The sequence below is a fragment of the Balaenoptera ricei genome, chromosome 15, assembly GCF_028023285.1.
Source record: "Balaenoptera ricei isolate mBalRic1 chromosome 15, mBalRic1.hap2, whole genome shotgun sequence".
In the NCBI taxonomy this organism is placed as follows: domain Eukaryota; kingdom Metazoa; phylum Chordata; class Mammalia; order Artiodactyla; family Balaenopteridae; genus Balaenoptera; species Balaenoptera ricei.
In genome coordinates this window covers 87,934,150-87,955,337 of record NC_082653.1, presented here as the reverse complement: position 1 = coordinate 87,955,337, position 21,188 = coordinate 87,934,150, and the positions used below count along the sequence as shown (strand labels likewise).

The 21,188-nt window shown below is 47.1% G+C and overlaps 1 protein-coding gene across 8 annotated transcripts; it reads left to right on the top strand.

The window, feature by feature from the left end:
- The first annotated feature begins 1,381 nt into the window (after positions 1-1,381).
- On the top strand, positions 1,382-19,859 carry CHST12 (carbohydrate sulfotransferase 12). Of its 8 annotated transcripts, none has more exons than XM_059896175.1 (3): positions 1,382-1,461; positions 17,531-17,734; positions 18,126-19,859. In XM_059896175.1, exon 3 carries the CDS (start codon positions 18,200-18,202, stop codon positions 19,466-19,468), a length of 1,269 nt encoding a protein of 422 aa, XP_059752158.1. In that variant the 5' UTR covers positions 1,382-1,461; positions 17,531-17,734; positions 18,126-18,199; the 3' UTR covers positions 19,469-19,859. The 8 variants fall into 8 exon arrangements, with proteins under 8 accessions (XP_059752158.1, XP_059752157.1, XP_059752155.1 ...); XM_059896174.1 differs by having other exon boundaries at positions 1,389-1,461; positions 17,474-17,734; XM_059896172.1 differs by having other exon boundaries at positions 1,391-1,476.
- Positions 19,860-21,188: the final 1,329 nt, after the last annotated feature.

Genomic DNA, 21,188 nt, shown 5'->3' with positions numbered 1-21,188 from the left:
GGGTGGTATTTATCTCAGCTCCAGGTTCAGTCAGCTGAGACCCTCACCCGGCTTCCTGACCCTGAGTCCTGGCACACACCCAAACAACCTTGGTGCTCTGTTCACTTTCCCAAGAAGGCTTCTGCAGTGTGAGATTCTGGCTCCTGGGCACCTGAACATCTACTTAATTCAAAGAAGCCTTTACCAACACCCCCAGGGGCTGGGCCTGGGGAATTCACGGGGAAATTCATTACAATTCACAACATGTTTTATCCTGGCAAAGGGTCTGAGAAGTCTGACTGCAATTAAACATTTAAAACTTTATTTCCTGTGCCCTGCTCTTATTTGACCAGAGAACCCTTTCATCTTATCAAGGGGGCACCCAGAACCTTCTCTGCAGGCCCCCATTTCAGGGGATATGTTGGGAATTGCTGGCCTAGTGGAAACATTAATTGAGCGCCTCTGAATGCAGTCCTCTGGGTAAATGAGTTCATCTTCATTATGCACCACTTCATAATTAGCAAAATCTTGGCTGGAGGAAATTACATTTTAAAAGTTTTTTTTTAATGGAGGTATAATTTATATATAAGCGAAATGCATCCTTTTGAGTGTAGAGTTTAGGGACTTTTGACAAACGTATACAGTCATGTAACCACCACCAACACCACAATCAAGATACAGAACAGTTCAGTCACAACTGAAATTTCCTCATGGCCCTTGTTAGCTTTCCCTCAGAAGGCAGCCCACCCACTGGGAAGAACCATGAACAACTTCACTGACAGAAAAAGTTCTGCGGACAAACAGTGGAAACGGCTGCACAAAATGTGAATGTACTTAATGCCCCTCGGCACACTTAAAATGGTTAAGATGGCAATATGTTATGGGTATTTTACAATTTAAAAAATCAGTAAGAACCACGATGGGAGTGCCGACGATGCATCAGGCATCTTGCTCAGCGCTTTACACGCACCCTCTCATCTGGTGTCACTAGCTCCCTGCAGGCTGAAGTCACGACCCTACTGATGGACTTGGACACAACCTCAGAGAGGTTCAGTCACTTGCCCAAGGCCACACAGGGCCCGGCAGCAGGATCCTCAGCAGGCAGTCGGCGCTCGCGAACGGGTCCTGTAGACAGCAGGTTTTGCCTAAGTGCTGGCCCGCCGGACCCGAGAGTCTGCAACGCCTCGCTGGCCTCGGGCGCTGGGCAGCAAGGGATTGGCCGCAGGGAGGGGGCGGGGCTCCCCGCAGCCGGGGGCGGGGCCGCTCCCGGCCGTAAATACGGCGCCACATGGCACTGGTTGGGGAGGCCCCGGGCCGTGCGGAGGGCGCAGGCGCACTGAGGGGGTGATCCTCGGCCTCCGTGGCCTCTCCGTGGGCCGCGATTTCTCGCGAGAAGAGGGACGGGGGGCGGGGCCGGTGGGGGGGCGGCCTCGAGAGGGTCCGCCGTTCGTGAGGCGGTGGAGGCGCGAGCGGCGGCGCGAGGTGAGGTGAGAGGAGGTGAGGCGAGGGGCGCGCGAGGTGAGGCGAGGGACGCGGGGCGAGATGAGGGGCTCAGGGTGAGGTAAGGTGAGGCGAGGGGCGCGGGGCGGGGGTCCCGGCAGCGCGGCGGGTCTTGCCCCCTCAGCTGCCTGGGCGGGTCCGGCGCGGTTCCGGGCCGAGCCCCCGCGCCATCGCTGTGTGACCTTGGCCGGGCTCGCACCGTCTCTGAGCCCCGGTCCTGTGGGGATGAGGGAGACCTGGACGGGGCGTGGGGCGCCCGGCGCGCCGCCCATCCGCGGTGGGGCTCGCGGCTGTGGTCAGCTGCCGCCGTCGGGGCTGGTCCCCGCCCGTTTCTGGGCACCCCGCATCGGCCCTGCAGGGGGGGCGGCGGGGGGGGGGAAATCCTCCTTGCACGCTTGTCAGCTTCCCCCTTGGGCTGGTCGGGAGTGTGGAGGGAGGAGCAGGCGCGCGGGGTTCCAGGGAGCCCTTGGGGGGTCTCCGTGCGCGGGGACCGAGAGTGGACGCCCCGGGCGCACGGGTCCCTCCACCAGCCTCGTGCAGGGGGGGAGCCCCCGCCCCAGTGCCTTGGCTCGCCCGAGGCCGTGGGCACTTCCCCGTCCCGCTGACCGCGGACCTGTGACTGCAGACCCAGCGGATGCGGGCGCGTCCTGGAAGAGTACCACTCAGATGACCCTTTGCTCCAGAAGCAGCGAAAGGAAGCCATGTATTAGTCGCTAACAGTAGGACTTATATCTTCCATTCGGGCTCCTAGCCACCAAGACATGTCCCGCAAGCCGTTGGCTGGAGCCGAGGTTCCGTCTGGCGCGGAGCACAACAAGCCGTAGTGTTCCCGTGATTATTGAATTATTTATGTTATAATTCGACGCCGGAGAGACTCAGGAGACCCGGGATGAATGACAATGTGGGTTGGGGGCAGAGCGGATGCAAGCGCATCTTTGATGGTGCTGTCCCCACACGTGTGGGTCCGGGCAGGGGGCAGCTGGGAACCAGCTCAGCTGGTCCTCACCTGCCCCCAAACCAGGGCACAGTTTAGCCCTTCTCTGTGAACACCTGGCTTTGGGAAGGTGACTCAGGGCTGGTGTCAGTGTGAAAAAGGAGATATTAGGAAAACTTTTTTTTTTTTTTTTTAGTGCTTTGAGAGGCGGCAGTTTTATTTATTTATTTATTTATTTGTCTGCCTCGGGTCTTCGTTACTGCGCGCGGGCTTACTCAAGCTGCAGCGAGCACTCTTCATTGCGGTGCGCGGGCTTCTCATTGCGGTGGCTTCTCTAGTTGCAGAGCACGGGCTCTAGGCGTGCAGGCTTCAGTAGTTGTGGCGCATGGGCTTCAGTAGTTGTGGCGCGTGGGCTTCGGTAGTTGTGCCGTGTGGGCTTCAGTAGTTGTGGCGCATGGGCTTCAGTAGTTGTGGCACGTGGGCTTCAGTAGTTGTGCCGTGTGGGCTTCAGTAGTTGTGGCGCATGGGCTTCAGTAGTTGTGGCACGTGGGCTCAGTAGTTGTGGCTCGCGGGCTCTAGAGCGCAGGCTCAGTAGTTGTGGTGCACGGGCTTAGTTGCTCCGCAGCATGTGGGATCTTCCCCGACCAGGGCTCGAACCCGTGTCCCCTGCATCGGCAGGGGGATTCTTAACCACTGTGCCACCAGGGAAGTCCGGGAAAACTTTTAAAAATTGAAGTATAATTGATTAACGTTGTATAAGTTTAAGATGTGCAAAATGTTGATTTGATACACATATATTGCAACATGATTACCACCAAAGTGTGACACCAAGGAAAGTGTTACCTGAAGGTAGCCCTACTGAGACTTTAGACATGGACATGCATGGATGTTTATTTTTCTTGCCAGATGGTTTATAAGACTTTGGGCTGTTATTTTCAGGCCAGCAGTACTGTTCACTGTTACTCACTCAGTGTGCACCTACTTCATTATCTGAGCAAACATTGAGCCTCTCATCATCTGTAAGATGCCAGGTTGGGCTAGATGCTGGTAATATGATTAGCCTGACTGTAATACCATGTGATTAGTGCTGTCATCTAGGTGTTTACAAAGTGTGAAGAAAGAGGGAGCAGCTAAACTTGTTTCTTGGTGTTGTAGAAGTTTTCCATAGTGGAGATGACATATGAGTTGGACCTTGAGAGATGAGTGAAGTTTGGGGAGAACATTCCAAGTGGAGGCAGCAGGGTATGTGGAGGCGTGGAAGTGAATGGGACGTTTGAGGGGAGGGAGCAGTGAGTCCCTGTGTTCATTGTGGGATGGGGTTTGAGGATTGAAATGGAGGCTAAGGCCAGAAAGAGGTTTCTGACCAAAGGGCCTTGAATGCTGTGCCGGGGAGTTTGGACTTTTATCCTTTTGGTGAGGAGTAGTCAAGGTTTTGGGTGGGATGTGAGAGATGCGTTTTAGAAGAGTAACACTAGTGAGAACAGAGGATAGATCCAGGGTATCAGGAGATGGAGACTGAGTTGGGTACATTTGAAGAGGGTGTGGGTCAGGACAGTGGCTGAGAGTTGAGAAGGGCGTCAGCTTGAAACAAGCAGGAGAATCCACAGTGCGATGGCACTCTGTGGGATGTGGTGAAAGGGAAAGGAAAAAGGCAAAAGTGACCAAGATTTCTCACTTGGGTGCTGAGGACGGGGCTGGTAGCTGAGATAAGGAATACTGGAGCAGGTTCGGAGAAGGAAGGGGCTAAAATGCATTTGATTTTTAGACTTGTAGAATTTGCAGTATTTGTGGGCCTTCCTGGATGAGATGTGCTCTTGGAGAGAAAGAATGTGTCCGGGGATGGAATCCTGGGGAATCCAGCCGGAAAGGGATAGATGGCAGAAGAGAAGCATGTTGGATGGCTGACGGTGGAAATGCAGTTTACTGTCATTACCATACAGTCACCAAGGCTAGTGGGTGATTCTATTCTAGAAAGGTCTCAAGGCTGAAGTGCCATTCCTGGATAAGAGACTGGTTATTGATAATACTGAAACAAATGCTGCTAGTTTATAATTTTTTTTAAATTTAAGTCTTTAGTTTCAATTTTTAGATTGTTTCTTTATCTTTTTCTTCAGAAAGTAGTGGTTAGTTTCACGCTTACTTAGTGGGTCTGTGGCTGCAGCCAGGGCTGATGGTTCTCCAGTCATTTGCTAACACATGTGCTTAATGATAACTGACTCAGTAACTCAATACTTCCTGTAGTTAACCAAGGTGGTGGTTTCTGTAACTGTTTAGAGAACTTTAAAAGTATTTCAGAGAGGAATAGGAAGCACTGGTTGCAGTTGAGTTCGGCAGAGGGGCTGGACTGCTGTACTGAACCCAAGAGGATGAAGCGAATGGAACCTGCTTGGCTCCCAGAACACTATCAGTTGGTACTTTTCCTTCCAGGCAGGAGAATGGAAGAGTCTTTGGGGAAAGTGAGTAGCCTGAGAAAGGACCTAAAAATAGTGACATCAGGGGGTCCACAGTAAGGAGGCCCAGTTGGATCACTCACTAATGAAGCTCATAATTAATAACCCCTTTCTAGGGTCCAGAGCTCCCAAGTTCTTTTAATCCCCTACCCCTTAAATAGGAATAGATAACCAAAGACAAGCGAAGAAACCTCTGATTTGGAAGATAGTGATCATAACACACACTTGGAAGCAATAGAGAGTGTGCAGGAAGCACACTTAAAAAGCATACTGTCACTAATACACACATGGAGATAGAAAATATTGCATGCAAGAGACAAGAACAGGATGTTCTTTTTTTTTTTTTTAAAGGAGCATTCAGAAATCCAAAAAGATAACTCATGGATATAAAAAATACAGTGGAAGAAATAAAAAACTCAGTAGGTGAAAAGGTTGAGAACTCAGGAAATACAACAGAAAAACAAAGAGATGGAAAATGAGAGAAAAAAAATTTCAGCAAGAAATAAAATGGGATAAAATCATCCACAAAATGATAAGGTAAATCCTAGAGCCAAAACTTTCTGCATTGAAGGGGCCCACTGAGTGACCAGCACCATGGATGAAAATGCAGGTATCCTTCACTCACCTGTCTATTCACTTCCCAATTTGGATATTCAGAGTGTGGGGAGCAAGTTTGTATAGGGAGGGATATCGAGTTTCTGATAGTGACTAGTAAGAGTTTGGGAAGCAGGTTTATTTGGAAGTGCATCTGAAGCTGTTTCAGAATTTGAATAGTGAGAGTTCACATGGCGAGAGAGACGTGCACACTCACTCCAAGACACGTTGTTGTGAAATTTCAGAACTCTGGACAAAGAAGATCATGCTAGCTTCTGAGAAAGAATAAAGACAGGCCACCAACAGGTCATCACGGGATGAAGCAGAATGGCTCCGAACCCATCTACAGGAACATTGGAAGCTGGGAGACAAGAGACCATTACTTTCAAAATTCTGAAGGAAAATATTTTCCACCTTGAATTCTAAACTCAGGCAAAGGAGGATATAATAAAGATATTTTCACAAATGCTCCAAAAATTTGTCTCATGTATTTTAAAGAAGTGACTGGCAGGCATACTCTCCCAGAATGAGGTGATGAATCTGGAAAGACAGGCTAGAGGAGACAGGGTCATCCTCAGAGGAGAGGTGAAAAGAATCTGCTGGATGAGATGGAGAGGCTAGGATGCCAGCCAGGCCAGGCACCAGGCATGAGAGCAGGTATCTTGTGACCTGAGCCTCGAAGTTTCCTCAAAGAGATTTTTTGGGGAATGTGAAATTGATGGGGCACCTGATGCTCTGGAACGTCTGGAGAGGAGATTTAGACAGTTGGCAGAGTTGGGGCTGTATTAGAGATTAAGTACATAGAAAGCAAAGCAAGCGAAAACACAAGACTGTTAACTAGTTCCAGGGAAAATAAGCCGTTGTGCAGGAAAGAAAGATAATTACGGTGTACTGCAAGGCTCAGCTGTGAATAGCCTTTGCGCAATGATAATAATTTATGTAAACATAGAATATTGCTCTAATTAAAATGATGATATGCCTGTCTGGAGGAGGCGTGGAGATGAGAAGGGCATGGTTGTTCGGAGGGCCCAGGGGAGAAACGAGAGACTACCTTTCTGCCAGCTGCCTGCCACCATTTGGGGAAGTCAGTACATGATGCTCAGGCTGAACCATCGGTTATCGCCCAGGGCTGTTGCTTAGAGGCAGGTGGTGACACCAAAAGATTCGGCTAATAAGAATGAGACAGAAAGATGGAGGTGGGTAATGAGAAAGAAAGGGACTGGGGACTGTGTGTGTAGTAAACTCCTGGGACAATTTAATCCTTTAGCATACATGCATAATGTTGATCAAAATAAAGACAAAGCAGTAAGCTTCCAACTCTGATGAAAGAAGAGACCAGACTCTTGCCTGTTTTGTGTGCAGCTAGGTCACTCACCAGGCTGTCTTTCTTATCAGGGAGAGTTTACTTGTTCTTATTTCCTCTCCATTATTGTCATTGTTCTCTGTATCCTGTCTCTTGCCTGTGGTCAGATATCGGAGATTTGGTGCTTTCTTTAGCTTTTTTCTTTTCTTTTAACTTGTTATAAAGGAATTGTAAAACATATCCAAAAGTAGAGGTAATAAGGACTTCTCTGGTGGCGCAGTGGTTAAGAATCTGCCTGCCAATGCAGGGGACACGGGTTTGAGCCCTGGCCCAGGAAGATCCCACATGCCACGGAGCAACTAAGCCCGTGCGCCACGGCTACTGAGCCTGCGCTCTAGAGCCCGAGAACCACAACTACCGAAGCCTGCGCGCCTAGAGCCCGTGCTCTGCAAGGAGAGAAGCCACTGCAGTGAGAAGCCCGCACAGCGCGACAGAGTAGCCCCTGCTTGCCGCAACTAGAGAAAGCTCTCACGCAGCAACAAAGACCCAACACAGCCAAAAATAAATAAATAAATAATATATTTTTTAAAAGTAGAGATAATAGTTTTATGAACTCTTCTTTACCTGTCACCCAGTTTCAGAAATTATGAAATCATGGTCAGTCATGTTCATCTGTTTTTGTTAGCATAACAACTCTTTATTGAGTACCTACTGTATGCCAAGCACTATTCATAGCCTTGAGGCTACAACTATGACAAACTTTGAAGGGTCAAGTACCTCCCTTCTAAAGTTTATATTCTAGTGCAGATAGACCATAAGCAAATAAACCAGTGAATATATAATATTGGAGGTAATGACAAATGACATGGAGAAAAAGCAGGTACGGAGGATGGGGCATGCAGGGTGGGGAGTGATCAGGGAAGCCCTCACTGATGAGGTGAGCTTCAGGCGGAGATCAGAAGGAGGTGCCAGGTTGAGCCACAGGATTCCCTGGGTGTGTGCAGGCTAGGCAGTGGGAGCCTGCTTGGTGTAGCTGATGAGCAGCAAGGAGGCCATTGTGGCTAGAGTGGGGCCAGTGACGGGGAGTAAAGGGGATGAGAGTGTGGGATCCCAGTCATATAGGGCTTGTCATGGGCCATTGTAAGGACTGGAAATGGGAAGCTGTTGGACTCCAAAGATTGGAGGGTTTTGAGCAGGGCCATGACATGATCTGACTTTTAGCAGAATAACCGTGGCTGCTGGGTTTAAAGAGGATAGTATGGGCAGGAGAGCGGAGGTGAGAGAACAAGTCGGACGCTGTTGCAGTAACACAGGTGAGAGCTGGTGGTGGCCTGGGGGGCGGGGTGCACAGAGGAGGTAGGGCAGTAGAGGGGTTAGGGTCTGCATATATTTGAAGGTAAAGCCCTAATCAGGTTCTTAAGCGAATCATAGTGAAATTTATTATCTATTTTCCCTTGAAATAATTTCTTTGAATTGACTTAACTCTGGGAAATGAGTTATTTGGATTCCAGAGTCAAATACCATGCAACAAATATTTGAGTGTTGAGAGGAATATAGAAGATATAGTAGACATGATCCCTGTCTCCTAAGAACTTGAAATCTAGTTTGGGAATATGGGACTGGTGTGCCTACACTAATACCCTGCCTACTTGTGAGGTACCGACGGGGCTTAGAGACCAGGGACGAAGACACCAATGTGAGCAGATAGCCAAGTGTGCTGTGGGCCACCTCTGTGGGAAGTTACTTTACTTCAAAGGCCAAGTTTGGGCTCAGTTTTCATTCAGGTCTTCTGGGACGAACATCAACCTTTCATTCTCATCAATGTGCCCATTTATTACTTATTTTTATTTGGATACACTGTCGGATTTAGTTCTCAGGGTTAACCGAATACAAGTGAAGTAATTTTATAAGCAAATAAACCCCCAGCGCTGGTGGCACGGAAGTGAAAATACACCTTACAATGGGGGTTTTAATCCAACACCAAAGCATCAGTTGCAGGGCTGGGCCATACAGGGTGCAGAGAGTAAATGTTGAGACCACTAACAAACTTTCCAAATTTCTGTTGACTACAGTCATGAGAACCTTAGTGAATTATTTGCCTTTGCAAAGCTGGAAAAGAAGTAGGTAGTTTCTGGTCTCTTTGCCAGTAGCATAAATGAATAAAACTTGAAACATTCTTGGACTTCTTTATTTTTTTTCCCTAACTTTAAATTTATTTATTTATTTTTGGCTGTGTTGGGTCTTCGTTTCTGTGCGAGGGCTTTCTCCAGTTGCGGAGAGCGGGGGCCACTCTTCATCGCGGTGCGCGGGCCTCTCCCGTTGCGGAGCACAGGCTCCAGACGCGCAGGCTCAGTAGTTGTGGCTCACGGGCTTAGTTGCTCCGCGGCATGTGGGATCTTCCCAGACCAGGGCTCGAACCCGTGTCCCCTGCGTTGGCAGGCAGATTCTCAACCGCTGCGCCACCAGGGAAACCTCCTGGACTTCTTAGTGAAGGTCATGTCACTTGATTTAATGCTCAGAAGTTGGTTATTTGGACAAAGAAAAGCAAATTTTCTCAGAAATAAAGGTAATAAAAATTTGAGTGTCTAGAAAAACCAACCAATTCTGCATTAAATGTTTACTGTAGAGGCTGGTAGACTGTAGTGGTTGGGAAGGTAGGCTCTCAAATCAGTTGTTCAAATGCCAGCTCTGAACAGTTGTAGCTGTGTACACACTTGGGTAAGTTGCCTGGCTGTTTTGCCCTAACTTTATCACAATTACTGTGAGGATTAAATAAGTTAAGATATGCAAGGCCTATAATAGCACTTTAGAAAACATATTAGCTATTGTTATTATTATAAAATTAATTGAAATCATAGCATTCTTCTTGGACTGCTGATAACTGGCTATTGGTAGAAAGCATGAGTAATAATAAAAATAATGTTATATTTATATGATACAAATATTTGAGGGCCAGATGAAATAGAAAGATAAATAAGGCCAGTGGTATAGTCTAAAGAACATGCTTTACTATTTTACAAACACTTAGCTGTTATGTTCTCATTTTCGTCCTCTCAGTAGCTCCGGTTAGCAGAAAGACCTTGATTGTTCTTGTTTTATAGGTGAAGAATTGAAACTCACACTTGAAGAGATATCCCAGGCCACTCAGCAGAGACTGGACTTGGCCTCAGAATTCCTTTCCTTTTCTTCCCGATCTCCAAATGTCTGTGTAGGGCTTCAGTGCTGGTGTTTTTATCCTGTGTTGTAGCAATCAGTGACAGCTGGTTAGTTCATAGTGTTTGTGCTGAAGAGAAAAGTTTTAGCTTCTGGTGATTGACTTAATAAGACTGCTCACATTTTTTTCCCCTTGAAATCAAATGTATTGAGGTATAATTTACATGCAATAAAATGCACACATTTTAAGTGTAAAGTTCCATGAATGTGGACAGATATATCTACCTGTGTAACTACCACTACAAACAATATAATAGAACATTTCCATCACCCAGATTTCCTCCTGTCCCTTTGTAGTCTATGATTTCTGTCACTATTTTTGCCTTTTATAACCTTTGTATAAATGAAATCATGTGGTATGTACTCTTTTGTGTCTGGGTACTTTTGTTTAGTGTAATATCTGCAGGATTCATCCATGTTGTTGCATGTATTGATGTGTGAGTACGTGGTTCACTCGTTTTTATTGTTGAGTAGTTTTCCACTGAATGAGTACACCACAGCTTGTTTATTCATTCACTTGTTGATGGACCTCTGGGTTCTTTTCAGTTTGTAGCTATTTTGAGTAAAGCCACAATGAACATTCTTGTACAGATCTTTGTGTGGACAGTTATTTCATTCATGGATATTGTCTTTGATGTTGTATCTAAAAGGCATCACAATACGCAAGGTCATCTCCTGTGTTACCTTCTAGGAGTTTTATAGTTTTACATTTTACATTTAGGTCTATTATCCTTTTTTTTTTTTTTTTTTTTTTTTTTATTTATGGCTGTGCTGGGTCTTCGTTTCTGTGCTAGGGCTTTCTCTAGTTGTGGCAAGCGGGGGCCACTCCTCATCGCGGGAGGTGCGTGGGCCTCTCACTATCGCAGCCTCTCTTGTTGCGGAGCACAGGCTCCAGACGTGCAGGCTCAGTAATCGTGGCTCACGGGCCCAGTTGCTCCGCGGAATGTGGGATCTTCCCAGACCAGGGCTCGAACCCATGTCCCCTGCATTGGCAGGCAGATTCTCAATCACTGCGCCACCAGGGAAGCCCCCTATTATCCATTTTGAGTTAGTTTTTTTGAAGGTCTGTGTCTAGATTGTATTTTTTAATTTTGTTTTTTTTACACATGATATCCAGTTGTTCCAGTACCATTTGTTGCAGAAACAGACTGTCTTTGCTCCCTTGTATTGCCTTTGCTCCTTTGTTAAAAATAAGTTGACTATATGGGGGTCTATTTCGGAGCTATCTGTTCGGTTCCAGTGATCTACTTCTCCATTCTTTTGCCAATACCACGCCATTTTGATTACTGTAGCTTTATGGTAAATCTTGAAGTCGGGCGGCATCAGTCTTCCAGCTTTGTTCTTCTCCTTCAATATTGTGTTGGCTATTCTGGGTCTTTGGCTCCTACATATAAACTTTAGAAACAGTTTGTTGATATCCATAAAATAACTTGCTGGGATTTGGGTTGGGATTAATCTATAGATTAAGTTGGGAGGAACGGACATCTTGACAATATTGAGTCTTCCTGTCCTTTAGCACTTTGAACATGGAATATCTCTTCATTTCCTTAGTTCTTCTGATGATTTCATTCATCAGAATTTTGTAGTTTTCCTCATATAGATCTTGTACATATTTTGTTAGATTTATACTAAGTGTTTTACTTTTGGGGGGTGCTAATAAATGGAATTGTGTTTTTAATTTCAAATTCCACTTGTTCATTGCTGATATATAGGAAAGTGGTTGACTTTTGTTTATTAACCTTGTGTCCTGCAAACTTGCTATAATCACTTGAGCCTGTAAAATTTTATAATTGAAAAAGTATTGATAATCTAAGATTTGTATATCATATTTTGATGGTCAGTTTGGTCTTTAAATAGAGTCTCTAAGCTTTATTACAGAACATCTACTGTTATGGATCTTACAGAACCTTCCAGGAGGTTAAAAATCTGCTTGATATTTTTTAATACAATCTTTTTGACTTTTTGAAAGTCTCAGCATAAAAAAAAAAACTAGTCTGTATGCAAAAAAAGTTGACATCAATTTTTTTCATAATAGCCAAAAAGGAGAGCTAACTCCAAAGTTCATCAGTTGGTAAATGGATAAACAGATAGTGGTATATCCATATAGTGGGGTACTGCCCAGCAATGACACAAGCGACAACTTGGACAAATCTCAAAAGCATCTTCCTAAGAGAAGGAAGCCAAATACAAGAGGCTACTTCCTGTATAATTCCATTTATGTGACATTCTAGAAAGGGCAGAACTATAGAACAGAAAACTGATTGGTAGCTGCTTGGAGCTGGGTGTTGGGGGAGGATAATGGAACTTTGGGGGATGATGAAGATGTTCTATATCTTAATTATAGTGTACATTTGCCCAAATGCATCAGACTGTACAGTTAAAAAGAGTGCATTTTATTGTGTATAAATCATACCTCAATAAACCTGACTTAAAAAGGAAAAAAAAGCGAGGTGCTAAAGTGATTTAATCAGGAAAGAACCGTCTTTTAAACAAATGGTGCTGGAATAACAGGCTATCTCTATGGGAAAAAAAATGAATCTCAACCTCTCCCTCTGGAATACTTGTATTGGATAGTGGCTGAAATTCTCTGCATTTAACATTCCTTTCCACCATGGTAGATACATTAATTTCCATTTATTACCACCCACTGTTTAATTCTCACTGGTTTGATCACTTGTATCTATAATGTGTAGTAAATACACACACACACACACACACACACACACCCCAGTCCATATGACAAAATAAATATTGATATATTAGTGAGGGTTCTCCAAAGACACAGAACCAATAAGGTATGTGTGTGTGTGTAAAGAGACTTATCATGAGGAATTGGCTCACAGGGTCACGGAAGCTGAGCAGCTCAGACCCAGGAGAGCTGCTGGTGTGCTCCAGTCTGAGTCTGAAGGCCTGAGAACCAGGAAGACTGCTGGTGAGACTTCTAGTACTCGTCCAAGTCCGAAGGCATGAGACCGGTGTCCCAGCTCCAAGACAGTCGGGTGGAGAGAGGGAATTCTCTCTTCCTCTGCCTTTTTGTTCTATTCAGGCTTTCAACAAATCGGATGAGGCTAACCCACACTGGGGAGGGCCGTCTGCTTTACTCAGCCTACCGATTCAAACATTAATCTCCTCCAGGAACACCCTCACAGACGTACCCAGAATGTGTGACCAACTACCTGGGCAGCCATAGCTCAGTCAAGTTGACACGTAAAATTAACCAGCGTATACCACCTGACCTTTTTGTACTGTAGTTGTCAGTTCTGCTATCAGATTTTGGGAAGTGCCCTTATACGGGTCTTAGTATGAGTCTGGCCTTGTGGCCCCCTATTCTAGATATGTCAGGATGACACACATCTGAGTGTGAGGGAGGTCAGCCCTCAGCTTTCTGCTGCACACCACCCCATCTTCCTGGATTCTTGCCTGCTATTGGTGTGAAGGCTCCTTGAGACCAGCAGCCTTATGTGGGCGGCCAGCACGGGGTGCTTGCTTCCTGGGGCTGCCAAGCTACCCCTGGCATCATACCCTGCCATGTGTGAGAAGAAATGTTTAACAACCCCACCTTGAGCTAAGAAACAACTCTGCCTAGCCACAGTGTTTTGGTTTAAACCCAACCTAATTCTTTCATCAATAGTGTTTACAAGGGCCTTTGACAAAACCCTTGTAGAAAACCAGCCCCCCAAAGATGAAACTTCTGGATAGACTTTGTCAGTTCTATTGCTGCGGGCAGAAGCCTGAGACTGATATGCATCAGCCAATCGTAGATCACTTCCTCTGTGAAGGTTCTTCTTGCTCTGCTTCTTCAAGACTTCTGGGGCTTTTTGTTGACCGCGTTTTGAAATAGTGGGAGATTTATGTTCGGAAACGATGCCCTTATTTTTGAATGAAAAATTATGAGGTCATCGTTGTTCCCTGACATGTTTTGTTTTTTTTTTTAAGTAATCTTTTATTTATTTTTATAGTTTTTTTTTTGGCTGTGTTGGGTCTTCGTTTCTGTGTGAGGGCTTTCTCTAGTTGCGGCAAGCGGGGGCCGCTCTTCATCGCGGTGCGCGGGCCTCTCACTATCGCGGCCTCTCTTGTTGGGAGCACAGGCTCCAGACGCGCAGGCTCAGTAGTTGTGGCTCACGGGCCTAGTTGCTCCGCGGCATGTGGGATCTTCCCAGACCAGGGCTCGAACCCGTGTCCCCTGCATTAGCAGGCAGATTCTCAACCACTGCGCCACCAGGGAAGCCCCCCCTGACATGTTTTTGAAGCAGTCTTCGGTTCTCAGCCTGGCTTTCCCCACTGTGCTGCTCTCACCCCCAGAAGACAAGGAAGTGTTACCCAGATTGTCCAGCTTGAGCTGCCCAGGCACCTGGGCCAGAAATTCCTAGATGTCCTACTCCCTTTTAAAAAGTACAACTTGTTGCTGGCGATGCTATGTGGTAGTCTTGACTCTATTCTCCACTCTTCCGAGAAACTGGGAACTTGCGCTCCATGCATATTTTAAAGTAGCCACAGTCCTTTCTTCTCAAAGGACTACTCTCACAGGCCATTTAATAGACTCAGCCAGTCTTGTTTCCATGCTGTTTTTGTGGCATGTTTGAGGTTAGAAATGACAACACAAAGGACTGCCCTGTTCCTTGATGTTAAAAATGAACCATGGCCTCAGCTTCATCAGTAAACGCTGCCTCAGCTTGGTGTGTAGGCGCTCATCCCCGTGATTTAGAAAGGCCTGGAAGGGGCTGTGACGTGGCAGGACTCCAGGGCAAGACAGGCTCTTGGGACCAGTCTCCCCACTGAAGAACCAGGCGGGGTTTTGGCTGTCCCGGGGGAAGACCTGTCTTGCTTCTGTGCAACAGCCCCCCAATTACAAATTTTTAAACCTGTGTTTGCTTAATAAGCAAATTGCAGGTAAAGTCGGCTTGTGGAGCTTTTGCACAAGGTTGTAAGGGTAACTTGTGGCTTCGGCAGCAGGCTCCAAGTTTAGCCTCTGTTACAGCTCTCTACCATATTTAGCTTTGTTTATTTTTTACACACTGTCCTACATTTGCCTTATTCATTCAACAATACCTCTTGGAAATTCCTCCAAGTCCACTGTTACAGCTCTCATTCATTTTTTTCCCTCCAATTTGTTTTTATTGTGGTAAAATACACGTAACATAAAATTTACCACCTTAACCATTTTTAAGTGTACAGTTCAGTGACATCAAGCATATTCATATTGTTGTGCAACCATCACCATCATCCATTTCCAGAACTCATTTTATCTTCCCAAACTGAGACTCTGTCCCCATTAAACACTGACTCCCCATCCCCCTCCACAGCCCCTGGCCCCCACCTTCTACTTTCTGTCTCTATGAATTTGACTCCTCCAGGGACCTCATATAAGTGGAATCACACACTATTTGTCCTTTTCTGTGACTGGCTTATTTCACTGAGCATCATGTCTTCAAGGTTCATCTATGTTGTAGCAGGTGTCAGAATTTCCTTCCCTTTTAAGGCTGAATAATAATCTATTGTATGGATGGAGCACATTTTGTTTATCCATTCACCCATCGATGGACATGGGTTGCTTCCACCTTTTGGCTACTGTGAGTAATGCTGCTGTGAACATGGGTGTACAAATATCTCTTCAAGACCCTGCTTTCAATTCTTGTGGGTATAGACCCAGAAGTGGAATTGCTGGATCACATGGTAATTTTATATGGCAATTCTATTTCTAATTTTTTGAGGAACCTCTATACTATTTACGCAGTGACTGCACCATTTTACATTCCCATTAACAGTGTACAAGGGTTTCACCTTCTTCTCTTCCTCACCAGTACTTGTTATTTTCTGGTTTGGGTTTTCTTGTTTTTGTTTTTGTTTTTGTTTTCAGTAGCCATCTTGGTGGGTGTGAGGTGGAGTCTCCTGTGGTCTTGATTTGCATTTTTCTAATGATTAGTGACATTCAGCATCTTTTCATGTGCTGATTGGCCTCAGTTTCTCAACTGTAAGAGGATTATGCTGCACCCCCGCCCCAGATGGTGTGCAGAGGGCCTGCAGTAACATACGTGTGTAAAATGCGCATCTTAGTGCCTGACACACAGTAAGAGGTCGATAAATGGCAGCTGCTATTAAGAAGATGTTATCAATATATAGTAATTATCCAAAAAATATTTGACCATGTCTTTTCCTTGCAATTAAATTGAAGTCTTATTAAATTATTAGTAAAGAGAGTCAGAGTTTTTACAAAACGTTGTAGGCACTGGCATTTATTAATGTGCATATACTACCTTCTGGCTGAAAAATAAGTCAAGGTATTTAGGTTATCAGGCCAGGTAGTTCTGGTACTTAGCATTATAAGCATGTGGCCGATAGCACGATCCTTGATCTGTGGCTATGCCTGTGTCCACAAGATGTAACTGTGATGCTGTGTCATCTCTACTCTGTTTATTAGTCTTGATCTTAAAATTGAAAACTGATCTCTTAAATCACTTGACATTTTAAGTTACTTTTTCCCTCTGCTGCTTTCTCAGCCTTTGGCAAACTTTTTTTTTTTAATATGGTTTCACCTTCATCTTTATAAACTGTTCGCCCTTGCACATCCTTGAGAAGGGATGGTCTTGAAAACTTTAATGACATGGCTGCTTATGATCTAGTTTTAAAAATAGGCTGTAAAATTGTGTGATCCTAACCATTACCATTAAAAGGGTATTAAAAGCTGTTGCAGTGTTGCTCGTTCTTATTCCACTCACACCCACGACCCACTCGAAGGGAATGAGCTAAAGTACCAGCAGCAGTTGTGCAAGAGACAGCAGGATATTTCACCTGTAATCCTGTTTCCTGTCTCATGATATTTGTAGTGTGGTTATTACCTTTATAATGTGTAATAATTATATAATAAATATATAACATACAATAAATATCTAGCTGTGTGACTCTAGCACATGGCCGACAGCCCTGAGTGGGTGAGAGGAGGTGTGATCGCCGCCCCTCAGGGTAGGGGTCCCCAGATTTTTCTGCTCTTCCTTTTTCCGTGGGAGCACATGACGAGCTCTTAGGGCTCAGGAAACACTACATGAAGGTGACGATGACCAGAGAATGTACTCTTCTCTGTCAGATGGTCGTTTCAGCTCCTTTGGTGTAAAAGCCCACACCACCCTTTGTCTGCTGATCTGTTTACCATAAGTATGTATTACTTTTTCCATTTAAAAAAAGTGAATTAAGAGGAAACACAGCTGCAGAGGTGGATAGAGACTGCACCCAAATTTCTGCCTAATGAACTTTTAGGTTCGTTTTATGAAAATGTATTAGATACCAGGTACATAGTCGAATGCATACGAGGAATATAGACTCAGAAGTGTACACTGGGAGGTGTCCCAGAGGGTGCACAATGCGGGACCCTCCCCTAGAACACCCCAAGACGTGCTCCGTCTGTCTGTGCCCCGATGCCTGCAGTGATAGAAGTCCTAGTATGGCTTAAAAAACAGCCCATTCTGGGTTTCGGCCCACTTATAATTATTAGTGTTCTTTCCTTAGGCTCGACTCAGTTTCTGAGTTGTATCTTCTGAAGCTGCTCTCTCTCCCACATGACAGCCCTCCAGATAGCTGAAGCCCCGACACGAACCTCACTTCCAGCCTGCACAGCCCCTCCTCGTACAGGTGCTGTGGACCAGGAGGCTGAGAGCCGACAGAAGCCCGCACCGCTCACAGCACGCTGTCGGCCTCACACGGGGGCCCGTCTCAAGTGTTTGTTTGGATGACGTGTGCACGGAAGAAGGGGTTTGGGCGGGAGAAGGGGTGAGTTCAGCATTGCACTGAGCTTTAACTTTCTTGTTACCATGTTTTGTTTCGCTGCGCCTCTCCTTTCATTCTCACACCCACTCTTCACGAGGGTCTGCGTTCCCGCCCGGGGGCTGGTCTGGGTCCGGCCTCCCCCTTTCAGTGCAGTGGTAAGGGATCTCCTCTCCGTCACACTCACCCTCTGGGCCTTCCTAAGCCTCATGGGTAACATCACCTGGAGAAGCTGAAGCTCCCCATCAGGCAGCCCCCTGAAGTCCACCTCACGAAGTGTGGAGGAGGGAGGGAAAAGCAGGGCCACTGGGTCTGAGACGGCAGCAGGCACCATCCTATCAGGACCGCAGGCTGCGAGAGGACCTTAACCTTTAACTTGGCTTCTGTTGCCTTCCAGCTTCCTCGGAGGGCAGCGTCCGGTCTCTACAGGAAGCTGAAGTGAAAGGATCCGGGGAAGAGGCCCCCGCATCCATGGACACAATGACCAAAAGCCGGTTCTTCCGCCTGTGGCTGGTCTTGGGGTCCGTCTTCATGATCCTCCTGATCATCGTGTACTGGGACAACATGGGCACCGCCCACTTCTACCTGCACACTTCCCTCTCCAGGCCTCATATCCTCGAGCCCTTCCCCAGCCCCAAGCCAGGGGACGAGAAGTATTTCACCGCCAGCATTGAGGAGATTTTGGAGAAGCTCCTCAGTGCTCATGCGAAGCAGAACGTCCTTCTGGGTAAAAAGGTGGAGCAGCCCTCCCTGCTGGCCTCCAGCAAGCCTGTGCTCAGCAATATGGAAGAGAGTGTGAGGGGCTACGACTGGTCCAGCCACGACGCCCAGCAGAGCCCGGACCCGGACAGGCGGCAGGCCGAACGGAGGAGCGTGCTGAGGGGGTTCTGTGCCAACGCCAGCTTTGTGTTCCCCACCAAGGAGCGCTCTTTCGATGACATTCCCAACTACGAGCTGAACCACCTCATCGTGGACGACCGCCACGGGGTCATCTACTGCTACGTGCCCAAGGTGGCCTGCACCAACTGGAAGCGCGTGATGATCGTCCTGAGCCAGAGCCTCTCGGACCAGGGCACGCCCTACCATGACCCCCTGGACATCCCCCGGGAGTACGTCCACAACTCCAGCACCCACCTGACTTTCAACAAGTTCTGGCGCCGCTACGGGAAGTTCTCCCGCCACCTCATGAAGGTTAAACTGAAAAAGTACACCAAGTTCCTGTTCGTGCGGGACCCCTTCGTCCGCCTCATCTCGGCCTTCCGCAGCAAGTTCGAGCTGGAGAACGAAGAGTTCTACCAGAAGTTCGCCATCCCCATGCTGAAGATGTACTCCAACCACACCAGCCTGCCCAAGTCGGTCAGCGAGGCCTTCAGTGCAGGCCTCAAGGTGTCCTTCGCCAACTTCATCCAGTACCTGCTGGACCCTCACACCGAGAAGCTGGCGCCCTTCAACGAGCACTGGAGGCAGGTGCACCGCCTCTGCCACCCCTGCCAGATAGACTATGACTTTGTGGGGAAACTGGAGACCCTGGACCAGGATGCCACCCAGCTGCTCCGGCTTCTCAAGGTGGACAAGCTGCTCCAGTTCCCCCCGAGTTACCGGAACAGAACTGCCAGCAGCTGGGAGGAAGGCTGGTTCGCCAAAATTCCCCTGGCCTGGAGGCAGCAGCTTTACAAACTCTACGAAGCAGATTTTGTCCTCTTTGGCTACCCCAAGCCTGAACATCTACTTAGAGACTGAAGACGTTAGGGGAAAATCCTGAACACCAAAAAAAAAAAGTGCTTGTGTTGTTACTTTAAACCCAAATGAAGGGCCTGTGGTACCGCGAGCATCTCCCGGAGGATGGAGCAATGCGTTGCCGCATATATTTTTATATGGCTTTGTTTCTCCTGGTATGACACATCGCAGAATTCCACAGTGCTCCTGTTGGCGAGTCAGCTGGAAACACCTGGAACTGACCACACCCACGCTCTAGTTTGTAAAATACCCTACGATTTTGCAGTCTAGACTTGCTGTTTACTCCCTCCCTATATTCACTGAGTACTGTGTTAATATTGTTTTTTAAGATTAATATATTTCAGATATTTAATATGAAAAGTGGAGAAGGAAATGGTGGAGTAAAAGGTTACATCTGCTCCTTCTGCCTGCGCTTGTGGTTACTTCGTTGGAGCGACAGATGCTCATTAAGGGGCTCCAAGCGACGTAATGGCTGACGCTTAGGCCTCAGAATCTCGATTTCAGGAAGGGAGGGTTCATGTTTGTCTTCAGCAAAAAGGAGGAACTTGAATTTGAGATCAGGCGTTAACTGTGTTTGTGCAAGGGTAGCAGACAAATCCTTCAAAAGTGAAAGCTCTCTTATTAGGTGATACATGTGAAAAGGAAGGCTGTGAATAAGGGTTTCATACTTGAGATCATATCAAAGGTAAATCGTACATACAGGTCACAGTCACAGAGGCTGGATTTTCACTCCAGCTGCCTCCTTTAATTTGCCAGTCACGGACGTAAGGGTTTGCAGTAGCAGGGACGGTGTGGTAGGAGTTCATCCCTAGAATGCGTCCCCAGCATCAGCAGGGCGAGGCTCAGGTGGGAGTCTCGTTGCCAAGCTGGCTGGTTCGGTTCAGCTCCAGGGACGTTCCCTCGAGGACATGACTGACCCAGGGATCTTCGTGTTCGATGGCCCTGCCTTGATGAAGGTGTCTGCTGGTCCAGGAAGGCTCTTTCTGAACATCTGGTTCAAATTCCTTTGCAGGTTTTGCTCTGAACCCGTAATTGGTGAGAAGCGTGCGGTCATTTCGTGGCGTTTGGGCATCACATTTGACCGTGTCTTCTTAATCTGTAGCATTTGGTCCTAGACACCCAGTTCCTGAAGAGCTGGCAGAACACGTGAAAGGCCTCCCCCCGGGTGTCCTTGGCGGGTGGTGGCCCTGCTTTTCCCAGCTGCGAGGTGGTGCTGTGTGTGGCTGGAGCCCGGGCTCCGGTGCTCACCTTGCAGCTTGGGGCTCCACAGTATTAGAAACCACCACTTCCTTTGGAAGCTTCCCTTCTTTCCGTAAGACAGTCAGCAGCCAGTACACAAACTTGAGGAGTCCAGTTTTAGAATACTTGTCTGAAGAGGCATCTGCCTCTGTTGGGAGTTTTTCACTGAAGTGTGTTCATTTCAAGAATATTCAGACAGATGTCAAAACTCATTGGGTTGTGAGCTTTTTAAGGACAGGGCCACATCTCCTTCTTTCTATATTCCTGGTTCTTTGCATAGTTACCCAGTAGGTCGGTTTCTCTGGGTGTCGGAGGCATGTTTGCAGGGATGTTGAGGCCCAGGGACTGTTGGAGTGGATGCCAGCTGCGTCCACACAGCCGCCCAGATTCCTGTGCCAGGGCCCCAGCTGCTTCCTGCGCCGGAGGGATGACTCAGGATGTGATGGCAGAGAAGGTCCTCCTGGTCTGGGTGTGTGCGGGGGGT